At 40.5% G+C, this 23,942-nt stretch overlaps 1 protein-coding gene across 2 annotated transcripts in view; it reads right to left on the bottom strand.

Moving 5' to 3' along the window:
- Positions 1-23,942, bottom strand: part of LOC109855737 (neurogenic protein mastermind) — a 157,411-nt gene that overhangs the window by 62,606 nt on the left and 70,863 nt on the right. The window contains exon 1 of one of the 2 annotated variants that reach the window (XM_020430290.1): positions 15,647-17,065. The exons of the other annotated variant lie outside the window; for it this stretch is intronic. Coding sequence (XP_020285879.1) covers positions 15,647-15,652 — 6 coding nt within the window. The 5' untranslated portion in view covers positions 15,653-17,065. Of the gene's footprint in view, positions 1-15,646; positions 17,066-23,942 lie in introns of those variants that run through there. 2 annotated transcript variants of the gene reach the window in all.

Here is a 23,942-nt window from a genome sequence, read left to right as displayed (position 1 = left end):
ATTTTTTCACTACGTACAAAATTTTTCTTTGCAATACAACAAACAAAAGAGATACAAGGTGTAGCTTTAGCCGCATAAGTTTTTCTCTTTTCTTGATTAGAGAATCGTTTTTTTTTTTTGGTTTTTAACAAACGAGAAATTTGATACCAACGGAATAAAATTTTCATGTAAAATTTTGTTACGATATAAACAATGTACTGTGGAAACTCTGTCTCTTATGCATTTAACGTAAGTTACAAAATATGAAAAAATTTGCTTCATTCGGAAAATGTCGAATAAAATGGGACGCGAGAGAATAAATCGAAGGAAACTTCTTGACCTAATTTTTTTTTTTTTTTGCAGCCATGTCCTTGGACAAGAAGTAGCCTACAAAGCGTATAGAAATTCCGCAAGGATCTGCGAAAAGATATCGCATACAAAGTTGCAAGTTTGTTTCTCTTACGCGCGATGTCGAGATAAACCTCACGTTAGACATCACGTAAGGGCGTCTCTGGTTCATACAAAGCCATATTTAGACTCGGCACGAGTGCGCGCGTGCTGGTTACTTTTGGACGAGTTGGATGACGTTCGTGATCGTAGGCGGGAGAGCTTGTGCTCGCCGAAAACCTCGCTTTCTCAGGGATAAATTCATTAGACTCGCGAGAAGGTCCGCAGTCATTGTTCCGCGCGATCGAACGACGTCGCGTAGGCGCGCGGAAAAAAAAATCCGTTATAAAAATACACAGTTATAATTAACAACGTCACTCCTTTATGATATATTCGTTATCATCTGCATTTTTCCAAAACTTTCAATTATTTTTTAATAAGCAACTTAATAAAACTTTCGTATTTGTGTGAAGATTCTACAAAACTTGGATAAGACTATGAGTAGGTTGCAAACCACACGAGAATAATTTATTAACGGCGTGAGCAAATGTTTAATGATACATTGTTGAAAGAATATTTCAAGCAGATCTGTTAAGACGCAAGACAAGCGAGAGCTTACATAGCGTTTGCCGTAATACAGAGAGCCACGAACCCATCGACGTCGTCCCTTGACATGTAAATTTGCGTAATTATAATTACAAATCTGTCGGAGCCAAACACACACACCGGAATCACGTGATCGTAACGCGCGTAAGTGCCACAAACGCGATACGTGAAACCGTCGTTTCACGGATCGACTTGATCTTATCGCGATTGACGGCGTCTCGGTGCCATTACTATGTTCGAAATTCTCTCTTCAAGAGACTATACTTATTTACATTTTGACCGAGACATTTTTTTTTTTTAATGTTAATATATTATAACTCTTCAAAATATATATCGATGTGCGATATAAATTTATGTGATAAATTATATCTAATTTAATTTATGTAATAAATTATACTTAATTTACAGTTAAAGTATTATTATTAAAAAGCTGAACATTCAATTTTATCAAACGTCAAGAAAAAGATCTGACTTTTCGGTTTTTCTTTTTGTGAATATTTTTTTTTTTATAATTTTACATGTAATATAACCAGAGGTTTAAATTTTCCTGACGAGAGATGTTCCACATTTGTATTATCAACGCGCGATATCACCTCTGCCTAGACAGCGAGAGGTACGCACACTTTGCGTACTTGTCTATATAGGAAGGGGTAACAAATAAAAACTAGAGAGAGAGAGAGAGAGAGATAGAGAGAGAGAAAGAGGAAGCGTTATGCAATCTTGTCGTCGTACTTGTCGGTAATTGCTTATTTATTGCGCCGTCATGCGCTCGTTTCTCTTCGTCGTGCGCATCTACATACATGTTGTCAACATCGCATTGTTTTTTCTAACATTGCAAAAATTATTTTCAAGCTTGAATCAAAGTCAAGAGTAAACTTATAAATCCTTCAGAAATCAATACTAATAATACAAATCAAAACATTAATTTGATATGAGCACACGTTATTTTTCTTTCGATTGTAATTTTGTTCTTACATGTTGCTCTTGTGTAATTTAAAAAACAATTTTCTGTAGTTTGTACGGTTTTAAGTTTCTTTCGCGTATATAATATTGCTTTCTTGTCGATTATATTACGATTTGCTGAAGAACTTTACACAAAGCCCGTTACTGGTCGATAATGCATTGTACGTACTTATGTACACAATGTCTCGGAGAAATTTGCGAAATTATTTACCATATGCGTGGGAGACTTCCACTTGCGACACGCGGTCGCACGCACGCGACAAGTTTTACGTGTAATTCGCATGGTGCATCGCCGATTGCGTGCACATTATGATATTAAGCACTCGGATATGCCTTACTGCCGTGTTGCCGCTTATCCGAATGTCTCAGACATCGCGCTGCAGTGCACGTTTACCGCAAATAATATCCCGGCTCCCTTGCAAAATCGCTCGATATGTCGCGCCCGACGACACGACGACAAACTCTCTATTATAGTGTCGATCGAAACAACAAAAATTATTTATTTTATATTCCAACTTTTTATATATACGTACGTAGGTATACGTTTTTAATATACGTCAAAATTGAAATATTTCATTGAACAATTTCTCCAATTTTTAAAAAGTAAAAAACAATCGAATCTCAAGAATAAAATAATTCAAGTTGTAAAAATACAGAAAAAAATTCGAACTTTTACAATTTCAGACAACATTTGATTTTTGAAACTAAACACGTGCGCACATAACGTGCGCGTTGAAGTTTAATCTCTTATTTTTCTTCGACTTAAAAAGATATTTACTGGGAAAGTAATAAAAAATTAGAGTTGTAGCTATTTTGGCGTTAACAAGGTTCGATTATACTTCGAACTATTGTATAACGTAAGTCACAAAGATGCACACATATGTGGAATAGATTTTTCTTAAAATTCGAAACTGGCTACTCAACATAGTTACGCAATATCTCGCCTGTTTAGCCGATGACTCAGCACGTGGGTCATAATATCATTTAAAACAAGAATTATACCGGCTACTGAGAATTTTATTGTAGAATGTTAGTCTCGAATGTGTGTTAAGTACAACTCAAAAATTGTCTATTTCCTTAATTTATATTTGTTCTTTTTAGCAAGTTTAATGATCTTGTTTGCTATTAATTATAGATGGCTTTCTCATCCCCACCGTTGCGGCGACTGCGGCGATTTTTCGGAAAATCGGTAAGGAGAGAAAGCGCGCAAGTGGAAGAACGGGCAGATCGATCCGGAGGCTGCAGCGCGCGCGCGGCGCTTTTCACCGTGGCGATAAATTCTAGAACTTGCAAGCTCGGGACACACCGAGCGACGTGCAGGCAGAGCCACTGCCACTGCGTTGCCGCCGTGCGCCACCAAGAGCTTCGTGCAAAATATTTCAGCACCCCGGTGGCGCAGCTCGCCTGGTCGGGGCGTCGAATTGATTATTGAACAAACAGTACGATAGGTACCTGCTGACTTACCACTCCTGACTAGTTCACAAAAGAAGTATAATATGCACAATGCTCGTAACTACGAGTCACAATATCGTGCGATCGCGGAATTTCCTATTGTTTGCTTATGATGCTTTTAGTTCAAAAATGTCATTTGAAACAATTAAGTATTACTGTTATATGCGGTAAAGAATATATTGCAAATAAAGATATTATTTGTACAAATGTTGCGCTAATATACCCAACATATAAATTATATAACTGAGTGAAAAATATTATTAGATCTACCGGAAAGTTCTGTCCGTTTTTGGAATAAAACAAAATACAAATTTTTCTGAATTTTTCAAAAATGGGATATACAAATTGCCCCCACGCTGGCAGGAAATCATTAATAATAAAATATATTATTATATATTATTATATTATATTATTTAATAAAGGCAATTATATTATTTAATAAAGTTTATTGACGGTGAGAAAAATTTGTATTTTGTTTTATTCCAAAAACGGACAGAACTTTCCGGTAGACCTAATATTTAGTTTTAACGGAGCAGAAAATCGCATAGATACTATTCAAAAAAAAAACCCAATTGACGTGAAGATTTAATAATTTATTAGTATAAAGAACACAAGAATATGATATTTATGTTGCAATTAGTTTAAAACACCAAGTATATAACTGAGTGAAAAATATTTAGTTTTAACGGTTCCAAAAAAAAAATCGCATAGATACTATCCAAAAAAAAAAACCCAATTGACGTGAAAAGATTTAATAATTTATTAGCATAGAGAACACTAGAATGATATTTATGTCGCAATTAGTTTAAAACATCAAGTATATAACTGAGTGAAAAATATTTAGTTTTAACGGTTCCAAAAAAAAATCGCATAGATACTATCTAAAAAAAAAACCCCCCAATTGACGTGAAGATTTAATTTATTAGCATAGAGAACACAAGAATATATTTATGTCGCAATTAGTTTAAAAACCAAGTACTTATCAATCGTAGTTAATTTTCTTTGCCAAATATTTGAATATTGCTAATTATTTTATTTTGAAACAAAATAAAAATATTTCGAGCACGTATTGAAGGCATCGTTCAAGCGATGCTTGTCATCCGCAATGTTATTCGTTTCATCGATAATTCGACGACGGACATTTCGTTTCGGCGTCGAACTTTTCATCGAAGCGTTTGATTCGTGTTATACACATGCACTCAGGGGAAAGAGAAGGCGCTTAATTATTCACAGTGATCCTTTATTCATACTTGCTATTCCGTGATGAAGCGCTTGATTAAAAACAGTGTCGCCGACGAGTACCTATTTCCTACAAAATTCTTCGTCCGTGCGAAAAAGGCAGGAAGCAACTTCGCTCGATGCAATATTCAAAGAAACGATTTCACAACAATTTTCTGCTCGGGTCAAGTGCTGTCATAACAAATAAGCAAGCAATTTTCCGCGCTTCTGAATTTTAAAGATTAGACACAAAATCCCACGAAATATATTAGCGGAATAAAAATTGTCTCAGTTATGCGCGCCAGAATCATACGCAAATATATTTATTTTCACTTTAGTCATTATGTTACTGTGAGTGAGATGTCCTGTCAATTCTACTGTGATCTCGTTCGACATTTCTCTTATTCTAAAACATCTCACACATATTTTTAATATTGATAAAGACCCAAAACTAGGGTCGAAACGTTTATATATGTCATCTCAATAAACATCACACATATACACAGACACTTGTCAACTTAATGTATTTACACATCTACGTCCGTGTCATTGCTCCAACTGCCATACTTACTTACATTATTATATTTTAAAATATTTGGAGCTAGTCTTCTTTAACAATTTATTTGTACTATTATACTATTTATTGTGCTATTTATTTTCTAACAGTAAACGAAAAACAATATATACAACTGATTCTTTATACCGTATTTTTCATGCTCATTACACGTGTTATCTCAACAATTGCACAAACAGTAACTATCTTGTCGGAAGTTCGTCGATGTTTAATTCAACGACAGATTGCCTACCTCACTTACGCTTCACGTGACATAGTTTTACTTCGATACGGTGTGTGTCTATATATACAGGATAAAGAAGGGCCAGTCGCCTTCCTGGAATGCGAGCGAATCGGAAACAATGCCCACGGGTCGTTACCACTCTATACGATCCGTCAACATGTGAATACGAAGGAGCGACCAAGTAGCGCACCGCATCGACTCTTTTGTAACACACGTTTGCCGCGAGAGATATCGATCTCTTCGACCTTCTTCGTCCGCCGCGACACTCTCTTCGTCTTGCATCTCTCTTGCATCGAGCAAAAACAAATTTTAATTCATAAAACTTGAAGAGTTTTTTGTGTGTGCGTGCGTGAAAATTGACACGCGGGATAAAGAAAGCGGATAGAAACAAAAGAGGGTTAAGACGGAAACGTGGGACGAGAACGAGAATCATCTACGCGTTTTCGGTATAAACTTTATTCGCGAGAACCAACTTCCGGCGCGAGAGTTGTCCTTAAGTCTTCGTCACGCCTTGCGAAAACTTTTCGCAAGGCGATCGATAAGCAGAGAACTCACGATTCGACCGTTACGTCTTCGTGTGTTTCTATCGAAGAATAATCGTTGTTTTTAGCGTATTTTAATTTTAATATTGATCGTATCGATACAGAGGCATATGCAACGCAGAATATACAAGGTGTATCCGACAATTAGTGTAAAATCTCTCGTAGCCAGGTAGAAGGAGTAAAACCGAGTCGAAAAGTCCTGAGCCATTTTTTTCTATTACATATAATAAGGGAGTAATTATTGAATAAATCAAGCCAATCAGCGCCGACCTTTAGCCGAACGCACGTCGGTGTGAGCCGCGCGGAGCGCTCACGCACACCAGGCGCGCGGCTCACCGACGTGCGCCCGGCTAAAGGTCGGCGCTGATTGGCTTGATTTATTCAATAATTACTCCCTTATTATATGTAATAGAAAAAAATGGTTCAGGACTTTTCGACTCGGTTTTACTCCTTCTATCCGCTTACGAGAGATTTTACACTAATTGTCGGATACTCTGTACACACGAAAGTACATGTAGTAGTATATAACACGATATAATGTAGAAACGCATTGACGCGAAATGAGATTTCGATGAAACTACATAGCTCCCCTGATTCATATAAAATTCACGTGTACAATATTCGTGCAACGTAATTCCCAATTACGTATTATAAAAAACTCGCGCACTCGTTTGCAATAAAATACGATATATACGAACGTTTCTATAGTTTTATTCAAATATAGCGTGTGGCTCGGAATATAATATTCGAAGATAATACGGTTTTTTTTTTTCAATCATTTAATTTCGTAGCGATGCGCCGATAATAATATTGTATAACACATTCGGTCAAACGTTCATCGAATTACTTCGCCGTTATGGAGAAGGCACTCCCACAAACAAGAAAGCACCGCGCGAAAGCATATCGCACGCGAGCTTTATTAACTCCTTGTGATTTACAGCTGCTCTCGCGGGTGATAGGTACCGTTTCCCTCTAACGTTCAAAATGAGTACGAGTCTCGCTATTTAATTGCAAAAGTCGCACGGCGACGAATGATTTACAGCCGTTAAGCGCGTTGTTCCCGATACGATTTGTGTTACGAATTTTCCGTCGCGTCGTAACATTATCATTGTAACGCATACAGGCATATGAGATCGCGCGAGTGTACGATGCTCAAGCGGAGATAATGACTACTTGGTGAGAAAGAGCGACGTGTCGGGCGTTGAAAAATGTTCAAAAAAAAAAAAAAAAAAAACATGTGTATCTCGAAGAATAAAAATTGAAATATCGATAAAGTGATTCCTATAATTTGTGTTTTACTTCATCGACTTGTTATTACAGAATGTAGGTAAAGCCGATGCTTACACGCCGTATATCGGGGGTAGTTGTGGAAGAAACAAAATAGCTATTCCTAGAGCATAGCGCTGACGACACGATATTATTGATTAAGTATTACGGAAGCCGTATTATAAAAAAGGATATACAACTCGCGGCAGACGGTACATGTACCTCTAATTATTATTATTGTCTTACGATGACGCAAACAATCTACGTCGCGAAATCAGTCCGACTGCGAGAGATTTGTAGTTTCTTGCTGTAAAATACGCGAGATCACGTGTTTCCGATTTAATTTGAACGACTTGATTTTTCAATTTACTGATGTATATCAAAATGAATTTTAACGAAAAACCAATAGGACAATAGCGAACTGTTAAGAGCCGGTATGCTTTAGTCGCGACCGTTAGCGCATCTTGAAGAATCGCCAAAGTGAAGAGATCCCCCAAAGGAAGGATCAACGAGCTGCGAATTCGCAAACTCGATCACTGGTCTGTCTCATCGAACGGATCCGCGTGAGGTAAACGCGCGACAATGCGAACGATACCCGTGCGGATTCGTATACGTAGCCAAGCGTACGAGTTCAGGCCAAAGTCTAACAGACACGACACACCTCCGACCTTCCTATCGATCTGCGGCCGGAGGTTTTACGCGTCCTCCACCCTCCGTAAGCTCGACGACCCTCTTCCCATCCTCTCTCTCTCTCTCTCTCTCTCTCCCTCTCTCTCTCTCTCTCTACCCTTCTCTCTGTCTACTTTCCGGTCTCTCTCGCTCTATCCTTTGCTCTCAGCCGTATAACCCTCCTTCGTCTCTTCTCTTTCTCTCTCTCTCTCATAGAGCCTAAGTCCTGGCGAGAAGGAAAGGCAAACCTGCCTGCCGCCGAGCCCCTCGCCCTGAGAACGAGTTTCTCGTCCACCTTCTCCCTCTTCCTCCACCAGCAGCTCTTACACACCTCCTCTCTTCTTCCTCATCCACCTCGTCGTCCTCGGCACTCGCAAGCCCGCACCCTCGCAACCCGTTTCTCTATCGCACCCCTCGTCACCTACGGGGCTGCACGAAAGGAGAAGAGAAAAAAGAGACGATGCGGCACCACGGAGAAGAAAGAGAGCCAATAATGCGTCTTTACGACTCCGCGCTTTCGCAACACAGAGCCGCACACCAGTTATGCGACTCCGTTCTCGATTTGATTTAAAGACGAGCTGCCGCTCTAGCGCGCCCCGCGCGAGAAGCGAGATATCGCCCGCCGGCTCACAGGATGACCCCATCGCGCGAAGAATATTGTCTCGATTTTTTCCTCTGACAATCGTGGCTTCAGAGCACAGCCCCGTGTATATATAACGTCATTTTAATGATACTTATAATAAACAATACGACCAAAATGTTGTCTCCAATTGTTTAATTCTTTCACGTAACTTTAATTTTTTTACAATTAAAAAAATTTTTTTATTTTACATTAAATCGGGAATAGGATAACATTTCTTACGTAAATTGTTTTTATCTGACACAAAGATTACTTCGCACGCGCCGTAAACAGGTTTATTCACTTCGTGTGACAATAATTGTGGTGATATTTTCGTCAAATAACAAATCTTTACTCAACGTTCCGTCGAGAAGTCGAGATTAAATGTGGAAGTGCGATAATTCGACGGCGTTCTGTAAATAAGCATGTAACGATGATGCATGGTTGAAACGCTTCGGGAGACATGCGCGAATAATGAATTCGGTCGATTCTCGTGAAAGTGGGAGCTATCGCGAAACCCGTCAAGGAGGCGCGCGACTGTCCCCTTCTCCTCCTCCGTGTGTGTGTGTTCGTTTTCTTCCTTCTCGAAATATCTTCGTTACCGGACGAGAGCGAGAGCGAATCATGCCGGCATGGCCAAAGTCCAGAAAACTGAAACCAGAAATTCTTGCGCTCGCGCGCACGGTATTTCTGGACATAGGCGCGAGAGAATTCATGGCCGGAACGACTTTTCGTCACGCTGGAAATTAGTTGAGAAACGCACGAGTTTATCGCGTCGTAAACTGCGCGCGCGGGCGCTTCGCCGCCTAGAGAATTGCACGTACCGGCGCACAGCCGGTTCCTTATATATTTCTTTGACAAAGAAGACGAAGGAGATGGAAGCCGCGCTCGCGTCTCCAATGAAAATCGTGACAAATTTCTAAGATACGAAGAGTATCGCTCACTGAAGAGAAGAACAATAGCAATGAGACACACATTTATTATTATTATTAATATTATTATTCCGTGTCAAAATTAACGCGAGATCCGCACAAATCATGGTAAAAATATATAAAAAAAACAATTAGAGTCCAAGAGAAAAATTACGAAGAAAAAATAAAACGAACTGCGAACTATCGCAGTTACAAGAAAAATCGTGCGAAACAAAGAGCAACAGTGTATTTGCGCGAAAGAAGAAAAAAGAATAACGACGGCGCGAATACATTACGCGCGAGCGCGTCGTTGCATACAAGCCATGCTGTATGAAACAGCGTTAATGCACTCGAGTCACGAATCACGATTATTTCGGACGGTATTCTCTTCCTTCGCTCTTTTTGCGGTTCCCCTACTGATATATCTCTTATTCTTTCTTTCTCTTGTCGCTGCATCGACCATCTTTGTTACCTCGATGCGCCGGCTAAATATATCTTTTACGGATATACACTCACACACACACACACACACTGGATTATCGACGGAACCGCAGAGAGAGAGAGAGAGAGCGAGAGAGCGAGACGTCGGATTCTCGTTTAAAGTGTACCCTAATAACCCGCTCAAGGTCGTCAAGTGAATATTTTCGTGATCCCCAAAATTTCGAAGACACGCGTATACTTTTTTCAAAAAACGTCGGTCACATGTCGGAAGTCGAGTTGACGCAAATCGACGGATTGTGCAACACACTCGAAATCGAGTGCCGAAGAACATTCATTGCGCGCGCGCGCGCGCGATTGGATGTTATAATCAGCATCCTGAAGAAACGGCAGAAATATGCGATATATATATAGGTTTCAACTGTGTGTGATTCTGCTAACTGTCGACGTAATATTAATGTCGATAGCGCCGATAATCTAGACGTAGTTTCGACGCAGTACAATCAAGTAAAAATTTATCGCGACGAAATTCGGCGAATCTGTTGCTGTGTTTGGCAACACAGTTTTGCTATAAGACAACAATCTTATTTCAACGTATGATTACAAAATTTTTTTTTTTTTTTTTAATTTAAATCGTGATATCCTAATATTTTTATGCAACAATGTTTTTAGTTTTAAACGTATCACTATTTAAAAAGAACGTACAACTATTTGAAAAGAAACTGTTGCAAATCATAATTAGAAACAATTAATTTGTTTAAAAAAAAATGATACTTTTGTTACCAACTTGTACGATTGAGCATCAATGAAACATCGATAATTTTTTATATCGATACACACACAAGCGACTACTCTACAATAAAAAGAATATTTCAAGAATATTTTTGAAATTTTGCGTCAAATAATACATTGAATTTAAGAAAAGAGCGAGCGAGCGAGAAAGAGATTTACATATATGTATATGCGTCGACTTTACTCAATGTCAGTACACGTCGCGACTGCCTTCTTCGTTATCGCGCTCCTGACGTCACTGATAACGACGACCAAGCTTGTATATATGTATGTATAATATATATATATATTATATCTATATATATACTTATGTGTATATAGTGTCTGCAGGCGCGTCGACATCGATTGCCAATATAGCGAGATCCGCGCAAACGGAGGCGCCAACGGGATAGAAAGAGTATCACCCACCACCTTCGCGTTGTAACTCGCTCGTTTGTTCTCTCGTTCATTTCCGCTGGCCGGTTCGGCTCAGCGCAGCGCGCGCGCGGCGCGTAATCAAGTGGTATAAATAATTCCGACGCGCAGCCATGCGCCGTGAGCCGGCCGGCCGTCCGTCCGTCCGTCCGTCCGAACGTCCGTCTGTCTGCCTGTATGTATACGCGAAGCTTAATCCCCTGTTATGACACGCCAGAAATCGGGATGCCACGCCACGCGTCACTGCATGTAAACTGCTCCCGCCCGCAATTTGACTTTTCGTCTCTGACGCGTGCTCAATGATTTTGTGAAATTTGCAAAGATGAGATTATGATAAAGATCGAAATGTACAATAAAACAGAAAGTATGCTCTCTCTGGCATGGTATATTTAAGATTCTAATGTATTTTATAAATAAAAGTAATGTGAAGTTCGAAAGAAGAGAAAAGTATCGAAAAGAGAGAGAATTTAATTGTTAATTATTAAATCGCATAAGAAAACTGAAACAAATGCAAAATTGCGCGCACGAGATTTTTTTACTTAGAAATACTCGCTCGAGATGTATGTACTTCAATTACAAACGGCATTTTAAGAAAAAGCAAGTTGGAATTCTCGTGTGATGAATAGTATAGATTGGATAAGAGAGAACTAGCTTTACACAAGATAATAGCTACGAACTAGAAGCAAGCTACGTTGAAAGCACAGTTACGTTAATATTGCTAGACTAATTTTGACTCAGTGAAACGCGGAAGATAACGGAATGCGCTCTAGAGAAATTTTCACGTTACGTTTTTATGTCCGCTTTTATTGCTTATTTTTTTGTGGCATAAATTCAAATCATATCAAGTAATTGAGATACGCATTTTTGTGAAATTCCGCACGATGACAACACAATTCTTCCGTACAACGACAAGAATATATATCTAGCGATAATTAACACTACCGAAGCAGTGCAAAATGACTGGGGTGGCGACTTTTCGTTTAAAAATTACTCAAATTAATGGCTTTGCATTTTAGCAATTTTTAAGAACAAATTGATAAACTTAATTCTTTATATATTGCAAAAAAAGTCATAAAACATTTCTGATACGCAATATCAGAAATTTGAGAGTAAGTTTTAAATAAAAATCTAAAACCAGTCATTTCGAGTGGCCGGTAATTCTAGTGTTTAACCCTTTGCCTGCAGATAGGTTTAGGTTTCGCACACAATTGTTTTTTTTAACTCTTTGCCTGCAGACCTCAAAAATGATCTACGAGAGACAGACCGGGTATATGAGAGACCTGCGCGATTTTAAAATCAAATATCTCCGCCAAAAATAAATACAAAGACCACAAGGGAAGAACTTGAATAAGTCACATTTTTCGTAATTTTAGAGAAGAGCGATTTTAAAGCTCGAAACGTACATGTGTGTTTCTGTGTTACGTGTTTTATAAAAATGTTTATATCTCGAAATCTATCAAGAATTTTCCTTGTGCTTGTTTTGGATACTTAAAGTACTCCATTTTAACTACCAAATAACTATCAAAAACAGAAAATCGAAAAACAATTGACTCATCAAGTTCTTCCCCTGTGGTCTTCAATTTTTTCAATTTTGTTTTTTTTTTTTTTTGACTCAAAAGTGTGAACAATTCTACGTCGATCAAAAAAAAGTTAAAAATCAAATTTAAAAAATCTAGTAGTTTTGAAGATGCTAACGTTTAAAAAAAAAACTAATTTTTCTAAAAATGCAATTTTTGAGTAGATCTAAGAGAGTCGCGTGGATCTCACAGATCTCTCCGGTCTGTCTTACTCGTAGATCACAAAGGATTAAAAAACATGTGTGTGTGTGTGTGCGCGTGCATGTGCATGTGTGCGCGCGCGTGAGCACACACACACACATAATGTGAATATTTAATTCATGTAAACGTTGGAAAAGCCAATTATCATAATAGATTACAAATATGTAATTTCCCGACCAAGGTTCGACAATACTTTCTGAAACTGAAATAATACTTGCTAATTATCCGATTATCACGAGCAACGCAAACCGTCGACGTCAACGTTTGATCAAAGAAGCGACGACTGGATGCGGTCGTGGACTCTAAAAAATACCGGAGGATGCCGGAACGGTATGGCACGCCGCATCGACGTGTATGAGTGGTTCGATTCTACCGACTAACGCCCCGGATCGCGAACCGGTCATTAGTGCAACGGAACCGGTGCATCAGAGAGCGCGCGCGGAATGTCCGCGAGCTGCGTCGGAGCGCGATGGACGCCCCTATTATCGGTCGCTCGACCGCCAGAATGCCGTTAGACACCGGCGCGGCGGTCAATCTATTGTCCTGGTACGTGTGCGCATGCAGTCTGTGTGTATCCCGCAGGGTTCGTTCCCGCGAGCGCGGAAGATGTGAGCGAACGAACGAGACTGTTTCAACTGGACGAAATTCATTCGTTGTGCGCACGTTTATTATATGAAGAAAAACACAATCTCAAAGCTTCGTCTCATTTGTTATAATAGCGATCTTGTGTATTAATGATACTCTCGAATTGACGATATCGCGATTCAACGCGAATTGCGGCACTTCGCGTATTCCGTTGCGTTCCGGTAAATCGTGACCGCTAACTTTTTTAATGCCGCGCGAAAAACAAGAGTTGCTCTACGAAATCATATATAGAATTTTCTTTTGCCAAATCTCTTTATGATAAATGTATATCCGCGATAAAAGTTCGTTATAACACCGAAGAAGAGAGAAAATTGCTCATAAGAAAGAACAAAATCAGAAAAGCCGAAACATTTATTTGCTTCTTTTGAGCGATCTCCCTCTAAGCGGAGAGCGACAGAAATAAAGCCTACGTTTATAGTAACGTCGAGTGAATGGAATTAAAAGGGTGAATCACTTCCGCTCGAGCTTCAACCTACTCCGTTTAACTCTCTCGATCGCCAGCAAAGTTCTGATTCTTTACAGCCAATCGTTGAGCTTTCTCTAACGCATGTATTTTTGAATTTAAATTTGATAATCGTCAATCGCGATTTACATAACACTGCGATAGTTATTATGAATCGCTAAGAAGGCGAGAGAGATAACAAAAGTGTAATCGGAACGCGTAAACAAAAATAGGAGCGCCGATTAGAAAGACAAATGTCGCGGCGCAATTTCAAGTCTTGGCGATGAATAAACTCTCATCTTCTCTCTCTTTCTCTCTCTCTCTCTCTCTTGCCATTCAGCTCAAAGGAGTTAGCGCGGCGCACGTCGGTGTTGCAATACAAACTTACGGTACGGGTGCACCTGTGTGTTATGCTTCGAGAGACACAAGGCGCGATTTCAATACAAACAACGGAGACTTGTACGGTGCGTAATACAGTTACGACGGTCAGCAGTTTCCGGTTTCTTTCATATCCTTCTCCGAGAGGAAGATGGACGCAAGAAATGAACGCGAAACAATGAAAGCTTTTCTTTTTAGTGGTATTTTTCCGTTAATAAATACATACACACCGAAAGTATATACCTTTAACACGATGCGTTTACGCACAAAGCTAAGCAGTTTCTAACTTGAAGGTTCTTCACGAGTTTGTAACTTCTAAATTAAAGTTTCTGAGCTTATATATATATATATATTAGGTCTGCCGGAAAGTTCTGTCCGTTTTTGGAATAAAACAAAATACAAATGTTTCTTACCGTCAATAAACTTTATTAAATAATATAATTGCCATTGTTATATTAATGATTTCTTGCCAGCGTGAGGGCAATTTGTATATCCCATTTTTGAAAAATTAAGAAAAATTTGTATTTTGTTTTATTCCAAAAACGGACAGAACTTTCCGGTAGACCTAATACAAAAAGAGTAAATCCGATTTTTTTTAATACAAATACAAATACAAAAAACAAAATACAAAAAAAAAATACAAAAAACAAATTTTTCTTACCATCAATAAACTTTATTAAATAATATAATTGCCATTGTTATTAATGATTTCTTGCCAGCGTGAGGGCAATTTGTATATCCCATTTTTGAAAAATTAAGAAAAATTTGTATTTTGTTTTATTCCAAAAACGGACAGAACTTTCCGGTAGACCTAATATATATATATATGTATGTAAGAATTGAAATTATATGTATATTGTAGAATTATGTTTTTTCATTAAATCTTTTCGTATTTAAGCTGAGTATTTCTCTAAACACGTTGTAAACTATATCAGCGAAATTTGTATATTTTGCGTGACTCTTCTGACAAACATCATGACGAGTATATTTTCCTTTTCTTGATCAACGTATTTATTGTCTGTTGACGGGTCAAATTCGAGCGAGGAAAACATAATAACTGACGATTTATATCGAATAACGCTAAGAGCGAGGAAAAGGTTCGCATTGAATCGCGAGATAAGACCGTCTTGTAGAAATCGCACGCTTCGAACTTGATTATCGCGAACACTTTATATAATCGCTTTATATTATATCGTATTATATTAAACGTCAGTTTTAATTTTTCACAAACATCTCTAATTTTATTTAAATTTAAACCAAATAAAAAATATTACTACGTATATAAATTTTATTTAATTTAAACCAAATAAAAAATATTACTACATATATGAATAAAAAAAATAAACATACCATCATTCCAAGAAGTCTAATTGTGGCACGAATGACGTGAAGAAAAATTTCTTTTCACAGATAGGTCACTCGGGCCGGGGCCCCTGGCCGGGTAGGGTCCGTCATGCCCCTCTACGTCTCTTGTTATGTCGACACCACAGAAGACTAATCTCGTGAAACTTGTTGAAAAAAATTGTTCTCGTTCTGCGATTGTAGCTGGATAGGAAGATGTCAACAAAACTTGTGTGTCATGCTTTCTTTCACTCACTGTTTTTTTTCTCGAACACACGTTCTCACTGTTCTCTCTTTAAGTTTCTTGCGTTCTCTTCTCCGTCCTTGCGATGCTCGTGTTTTCGACCCTCGTAACACTCGATTAAAAAAATTCAAGTTCTCGAGAATAATTGTTATTAAACTCAATCGTTACTTGATTATTCGCAAGAAAACCACACATTCGCGTCAAAAGTTCGATCTGATTATATCGTTATCTAGATAGTCTCTCTATCGAGTAACATGCTTAACCGCCACTTAAATTGCACAAAAAAAAAAGCGTGACAAAACCGTACCGGAGAGTCCGTCACTTAATTCTTTTGTGTTCTCTCGCTACAATGTTACAGCGCCAATCCTTCCGTTATAGCGCACACGCTTCCAGAGACATGCTTGCAGCGTTCTCGATTTCTGTACGCGAAATGTGTGTAATGCCCATCTAACAATTTGACTAGCTATCAGGTGTATCAACGCGCGTTTATCAACATGCTGACATTGTGTTTTACGTTCGCACGTTTCGAAAAAAATTTATTTTTTTCTTTTTTTTTCTTATCAATCCCGCGCTCGATTAATCGCTTCCACGCTCGAGTTTTTCACCGGTCCTTCTTTCACCGAGAGAACGCCGGCACTTGTTTCAACGTGGCCTTGCACGACCGCGTATCGCGTTAACTCTTTCCTGATCTCTGAACTCGCCGGGGTTTTCACACTCGGCGTGCGATCCGACGATACGATACGTATCGCGACACGATGATAACGCGCTCAGTGCGAAAAACAATCGCGACGGCGGCAACAATTGTTTACTCGTCTACCCGTCAATGTGCGACGCGCAGTTTTGTCTTTTGTGAAATTTCACGATATTATAATTGCGCAGCGCAAACGGTCGTCAAAGTTTGCGCGTTTCAGAAATAGCGAACTGATGAATTTACATTTCCGCGCGACTCTCTTAACGACGGATCTTCGTTTGTCTTCGTTTTTTCGTATCACACACACGTACGCGACGATTTCACGCGCGGGAATAAATCATTCTCTTCGCGATTTTTCGGTCCGAGCGATATGACAACTGTATGAAATCGCGACGACGACGGTTCGCGCGCGCTTCGATTTTCCCTTGTAAATCGTCAACAGGTGGTTTTACGCGGAGAGCGCGACGCGGAATAACGCGCGGCGCGGATTCTCTCTGCGACGCCGTCGCGCGCGCGTACGTAAGCTTCTCTCGCGTCGACGATCGTTGTGTCGTGTCGTCGTCGGCGAATAACTCGCTCGCGCGCGCGCCCCCCCGGCGAACAGGTGATTGCTCGCGCGCAATGAGCGCCGTCCACACTTCTCGGCTTGAAAGAGAAAAGTTATATATCGTGTCGCTACCACACCACACAAGATAAATGTTGGCGATTGTTGAAGCTTCTGCAAAAATCGTCACGCCTTTCCTCACACCGACGAGAAAACCAGAAAGAGAGAGAACCGTCCCGATTCCAATCACCGTTCGCCGCACACGAAACGCGAACTGTTATTATCGCCTCACTCTTCTGCGTTCATCCTCTCTCCTCCAAAGTAGGTACTACGGATTGTTTTGTTCGCGCGCGAGCGTGTGTTCGCGCGCCTCTACTCTCGCGAAGACTATTTTCGTATCGACGATGGAAGGAATATGACGCGTTTCAAGCACGCGTCGCTGTTCCTCTTGTTGCGTCCCCGCGTTTTTCCGTTTCCTGTTTATTTTTTTTTTTCTGCTTCCCGCACTTTTCTTCCCGTTCTCTCTTTTCTTTATCAAAAAGAAGAAACGCGTTGTCCTTGTGATCTCTTCCTCGTTGTCGTCGTCGTCGTCGTCGTCGTCGTCCTCTCCGTTGCCACGCTGTTCGCTCGGTTTAAAGCACGGAAATCGCGCGGCACGCCTCCCTCCTCGCAGCGGACGCACAGCAGAAGGAGGATGAGACGAACGAAGGCGACCGGATTCTTTCATACGCAAACATCGGCTGACGACTCTCGTCTTCGCGACGTACTCGGTCTTCCAGCACCCACGAGCGAGCGAGCGAGCAAGCAAGCAAGCAGGTAATCGCTGCGCCCCTTTAAGTAAACCAATAGGACACAGGATCGTGTTTGCTAATCCATAAAAAAAGGCACTCGCACGAATCACGGCACGAGACAGCCGAATATCTTTCCAATCTCTTGCTCTCTCTCTCTCTTTCTCTTTCTCTCACACACACATACTCTCTCTTTCTTTCTTTCTTTCTTTCTCTCTCTCTCTCACTTTTTTCTTTTATCTGTTTTTATCTGACAGAATGCGTAAAACGGTGTTTTTACAGCCGTCGCAAACAAGGAAATGCGTCCATGCGTCGAGCAATGTTCTTTCAATAGGCCAAAAAGAAATTTGGCGAGCGTTTGATACAATTAAGAATTTGTTCACCGAAGGGGGAAGATAGGAGCGCAAGGACCTTGAGTGCTCGCCCTGTCGAAGACCGCGAGCGATTGACTCCCGCGCGTCCCGGTCTCTTCGTGGCCGCGGCACGCGTGAGAGAGGACCACGGGAGGGGATTCCCGCGGGAGGGGGAGAAAAAGCGGCGGCGGCGACGGCGGCGGCCGCCNGGTAGGGCCAGGAGAGAGCGCACAGGAGAGCGAGAGAGAGTGAGCGATAGAACAGAGATGAGGATGGCCGGGGAGGAGAGAGAGAGAGAGAGAGAGAGGGAGAAAGAGAGAGAAACAGTGTATGTGAGAGAGAGAGAGAGAGAGAAAGAGAAAGGGAAGGGTGAGGTGGCAGCGTGAGTGACGATGGGGGTAGCAGGGAAAAGGCGGTGAGAATGGCGCGTGCCACTACACGCTAGCAGGTGGAGTGCGCGTGCCCAGAAATCTCTATCTATCTTTCCCTCTTCGTGTTTCCGCTCTCTTTTCTCTCGATTCGTCGTTACTCTTTCTTTCCGTTTCTTCTCTTGTTTTTTTGTTTTTTTTTTTTTTGCGCTGTCCTCTGTCTTCGTCTTTTGTTGTTGCGTTTTTCGATTTTTTTTTTCGTATCTCATCAAGTATCGTGTCTTCTTTCTCCCATAGGTGACGTACTTTTCATCTTTATGATTACGGTTCGCGATCGACGCGGTCCGTGTTGCATCTTCTTGTCGCTTCAAAGTTTCACTTTCATTACTTCAAGAGCCAAAGACTCTTCTCACCACGGTTCTTCTCCCGGAGATCGTTTCTCGCGAGTGTGTCAATCGAGCGTGTCACGCGATTATAAAACAGCGGCGCTGGTTTTTTTCGACCACAACGTGCCCAGAATGATAATTCGAAAAAACCGATTCGCTTAATCGAAAGAACGATTACATTCGTAATGTTTACGAAGCACAGGCAGGTTATTCTCGCGCATCCCGCGATAAGAGTTGCCAACAAGCAGCTTCGATAACGATATATAAATGTGTAATGAAGTTATTTTGTTTGATATTATGATTAAAAAATTACAATTATCGCAAAACATCCGTGTAATCTTGCGTCGCGTTCACACACATGCACGCAAAAACACATGCGTCTCACAATAATATTTCATCGTGCTTTTTTAAATATCTTGCGAGAATGTTTAATATAATAAATATCATATATACGCGTTAAATTTATAAATTCGTTTTCAAAGATTTTGACGAGAGAGAAATTTGTTTCGCACAAATGCAAATAATCTTTTTACAAACTCCGTTATTGTATTATAACCAGTTTTTATAACAATATTTAACAAATGTTTGTCAGTTCACTGTATTGCAAACATACATCAGTCATATATTACACAATACATATTGACTGCGATTTATTCACTGTGATCAAAAACAGTACACTGCCAGAATCGATACACTGACTGCACGATCTCTCTCTCTCTCTCTCTCTCTCTCTCAATTAATTGTTCCTTAAATTGTATTGCAAATAAATTTCGTCCTTATTAAAGATTGGTCTTTTTTTTATATATATATGTATATATTATTTTTTTTTTATCTATTGTGACTGATAAGAGAGCGATTTTGTTAGATCGAGCGACGCACAAACTCGTCGTGCTCCGGAGTGACGGATTACATCTCGCGAGTTGCCGCGAGGCCGAGGATGCTTGCGTGTCATTACGCGAGCTGTCACGTCGTGCACGTGTGGTTCGTCAGGAAATGCAGTGCGACGACATCCTCTCCCGGATACGGAGAACCTGACGCCCCGCGAAGTCGCCAGCTACTACTGGCTACGTGCGTCGTGCTCCACTGGGGAGGTCTCCGGACTCCTCTTTTCGCGGGGAGGCACGCGCGGCCGCGTCGGCTACGTTCGGTCGATCTCGACTATGCTCGTCCGCTCGGATACCGACTCAAGGCACTTGAGCGGCGCGCCTGCCTTGCTCCGATCTGCACCCGACCCGAGGCCGCTTCGCCGCGCCGCACCGCCAGCTGTCTGCCCCGATGCCACCCGACTCTGCGACTTCTAGAACGAACCTTAGCTCATCGGTTCTCTCCACCCCGGGACCCACCTCGCTCTAACTACCGTGGGTGTACCGTAACTGCGTACGACCGGTGTATATCGCACTGATAGTACACGACTGCGGAACACAGTCCGCGTGTACTAAGAACGCTATTTTAATCGTACAAATTATCGTTAATTAGCGTTCCCATTACCGTGTCTTCTCTCACTCTATTTTTTTTCTATGACAATTTTTGTTTTTCTTTAACAATGCTTGATATTGTGTTTTTTCAAATATAAAAATCTTTAACATCGACCTAAGTACAAACTTACTTAATTCTTTTTTTTAATTTGTTTTTAGCTGTTTTTTTTTTTTCAACTCTAATTTTTACACATCTAAGCGCGATGAAACTCGTGTCTCAGCGAGGTGCTGGCCACACATTTCTTTAGCGATCGAACTATATCATCGATGAGATATGGCCAACGTCAAATTTTGTTTCGTTGCGCGTATTACGTATGACGGGACTGAAAAAATACGAATTTTTACAAAATAAATCATGTAATACAATTGTGAACGAAATATCTTTCGATCATCAGAGTCAACGGTTTTCCTACAAGATGTTTTAAATTACACAAATAAAAGAAAAAAGTGCAACAACAAAGCAGCAGGAAGTGGGAAGCAGCTGGTCAGAGCTGGCGCAGAGCTTTTACAGAGGCATGTTCGCGCGCGACACGTTTTGTGTCCGTAGACTTCCCAACCTCCTCCACTTCGCCATTGCGTCATCACGGCTTCGTAGTACAGGATTCAACGCGGGGATCGCGCGGAAAGCGGGTAAGCGCGAGCGGCCGAGTGCGACGACGACGACGATGACGACGACGGCGGCGGTGGCGACGCATTTGTACCGCTCTGCTTACACTTACTACAAATCCGTTCCATGAGTGGCGCTCATCCGATTGGCACGTCGCGATTCAAGGGACCGACGCGTCGTAAACTCGCCAGTGAATTAGCCAGTGGCTCTCGCGCAGAGAATTATCACGTTGACGTCGCACGCGATGAGAATATTATTTTTCTCAAAAAAAAAAAAAAAAAAGATACATATGTATACAGAGATGATTAAAAGAAATATGTTTTCATCTATATATCCTGCAATTTTAGCTTTTAGTCCGTATCGTGCGCGCGCGCGCGCGCACGTTACGAGATTGATTCGCCAATACACGCGAAATTAACCGCGAGATACGCGCGATTACAGCTAACATTTTCATGCTAATACAATTCATAGAAAGGCGATTATTTGTATCAATGGATTAATTAGACGATGAGGTGTACCACAGGACAGCAAAACAACTGAATGACGAACGAGTAATTGCGCGATGCGGATATTAGTCGCGATTGCGAGAGCGTTCGGTCGTGGCGCACTTCGTAAATGAGAAGCAAAATTGGTGGATGGCACGCAAACGTCCCGCAGGAACGTGACAATAATACCGGGGCAACGGAGGCTTTTAATTAAAAGTCTAACACGGCGCCATAAAGGCGATCTCTCGCGCAGCAAGCGATGCCACCTACGCCGTTTTGATCATTTCTCTCTCATTCAGCTCGCGCGTTGGCAATTTTGATTTAACTCACTTGAGCTTTCACCTTGAACTTATTTAAAAAAAAAAATTGTTTTTTTTTAAATATATTATAGAGATATCGTGTATCTATTTATATAAAAAAAAACAAACAAACAAACAAACTTCTACAATTGAAAATTTAATAGAATCCGTTACAAAATAAAATGTTAACATCTTTTCAAAAGAGAGCAAAAGAAATGTTAAGTATCGCAACCTGGTTTTCTCCCACAACAAAAAACTGACGCAACGTCAAAAAATCATGTCGAGGCATTCGTGAACAAACGGAGCGCGGTTATATGTCGACGACGACGTAATGTAACCTCTGTTAAACGTAAGATGATCTCCAAGAGATAAGGAACGACATCGCATCGGCTTTCGTTGAATCCCGAGGCGACGCGCGCGTTTTCAGAGAGAGACAGAAAGAGAAAGATAAGAGAGAAAGAGCTTCTCTCGTCGCGCGCGCTTCTTGTTGCCGAGACGAGAGAAGCGGCGATTATCTCCGTCTCGCGCTATACTACACACATCGGCTAAGTTTCTTCTTCGAAGCATTCTGCGCGACGACGCTGCCGGTTAGGTGCGCGTACGTGCCGACGAACGGCGGCCGCGAAATAAACGAGCCGACGTATACGATCGAAGGTCGATTGTAAACATTTATGACGACGCTGCGGCTCCGACTATCGACGTTTACGTTACAGATGTACAAGCCGCGAACGGCCGAAGGCCAACTGCAAAAATACGAGCCGATTCTCGGTCGTAATAAAGATAAGTAAAAATGCAAGCAAAGAGAGCCGGGGTATATTCGATTCCGAAAATAATGCGGCGAGCAGGAAGCGCGTTGTCTCGGTTAAGGAAGGAGTGACGACATCGCAAATGTTTCGTTAACGCTAATATTGAAAAAAAAAAAAAAAACCAACACATTCGTGCTGATTTAAAAACTCGATCGATATCGAGATCCAGTGTTTAAAACGCATCATAAAGTAAAATTTCATTTTTCTCTCCTCTCTTCTTTAGAAAAAATCTCTCTCTCTCTCTGTCTTTCTGTCTCTCTCTCTCTCTCTCTCTCTCTCTTCAAGATAAACACATTGTGATTTCTGTTGTATTTATAACGAGAAGAATAGCGCTGCTGCTACACATGGAAATAAGCAGCAGAATTTTCTATATACAGAAAATCAATAGAAATGTCAAAAACCTGATTGGATCACGCTTTCTTTTTATTCAACAGCCGACAAATCTCTGTGAAATTTGTCAGGGTGCTATCAAAAGTTCGAATTTTTTTTGGTCTCGGTCGCCAACGGGGATCGAAACGTCCGCGGAATACAAATGTAATTTTCATAGTAGCGAACCAAACTTTGGGTTACTCTCGACTGACGTATCTATACTTCATCGAACATAATTTTCGGATCGAGGTGTCTCAAAAAAGCAACCAGACTGTCCGAAACAAAACGAGCAAAAAGAGAAAAAGAAAGAGAGAAGTTCGTCGTTATTCTCTTTTACACACGCGATACTTTCCATTCTTGTTTCCATTTTGCGCGACGCGCACGTGTAGTGGAGAAAAAAAGCTAAGAAGGAAAAAAAAAAACAAAAATAGGTTGCAAAAGAAAGAAGAGACGAAGACGGTAAATGGTTGGAGGGTCGATATCGTCTCTTGCTGATTTGCGAGATTACTCCACCCGTTCGCCTTTTTTTCCTTTTTTCTCTTAGATTCTCTTAGATCTCTCTCTCTCTCTCTCTCTCTCTCTCTCTCTCTCTCTCTCTCTTCGTTGTTCTATTTTCTCTTAATTTTTTGCAATTTACTTACTTGGATAATCAAAATACAAAGCTGATAAAATGATTATAAAAGAAATATCATATCATCTAACATCATAAATACTTCAAGTATGTGATTTACATGTTTTATATATATATATACACAGTAAAAAATCGTGCGTCAAAATGTAGAACTTTTCTTGTGTTACGACGTTTTGATTATTACTTCAATGTAAAATTAACATAATACTGATATGTTATTATTTTTTTAATCTTTTCACGTGTTAAATTTATGTTAACT

Source organism: Pseudomyrmex gracilis, unplaced genomic scaffold (assembly GCF_002006095.1).
Source record: "Pseudomyrmex gracilis isolate BER0280 unplaced genomic scaffold, ASM200609v1 scaffold_97, whole genome shotgun sequence".
Lineage (NCBI taxonomy): Eukaryota > Metazoa > Arthropoda > Insecta > Hymenoptera > Formicidae > Pseudomyrmex > Pseudomyrmex gracilis.
Note: the sequence above shows the minus strand (reverse complement) of the source record. Positions and strands in the feature narration are given on the sequence as shown.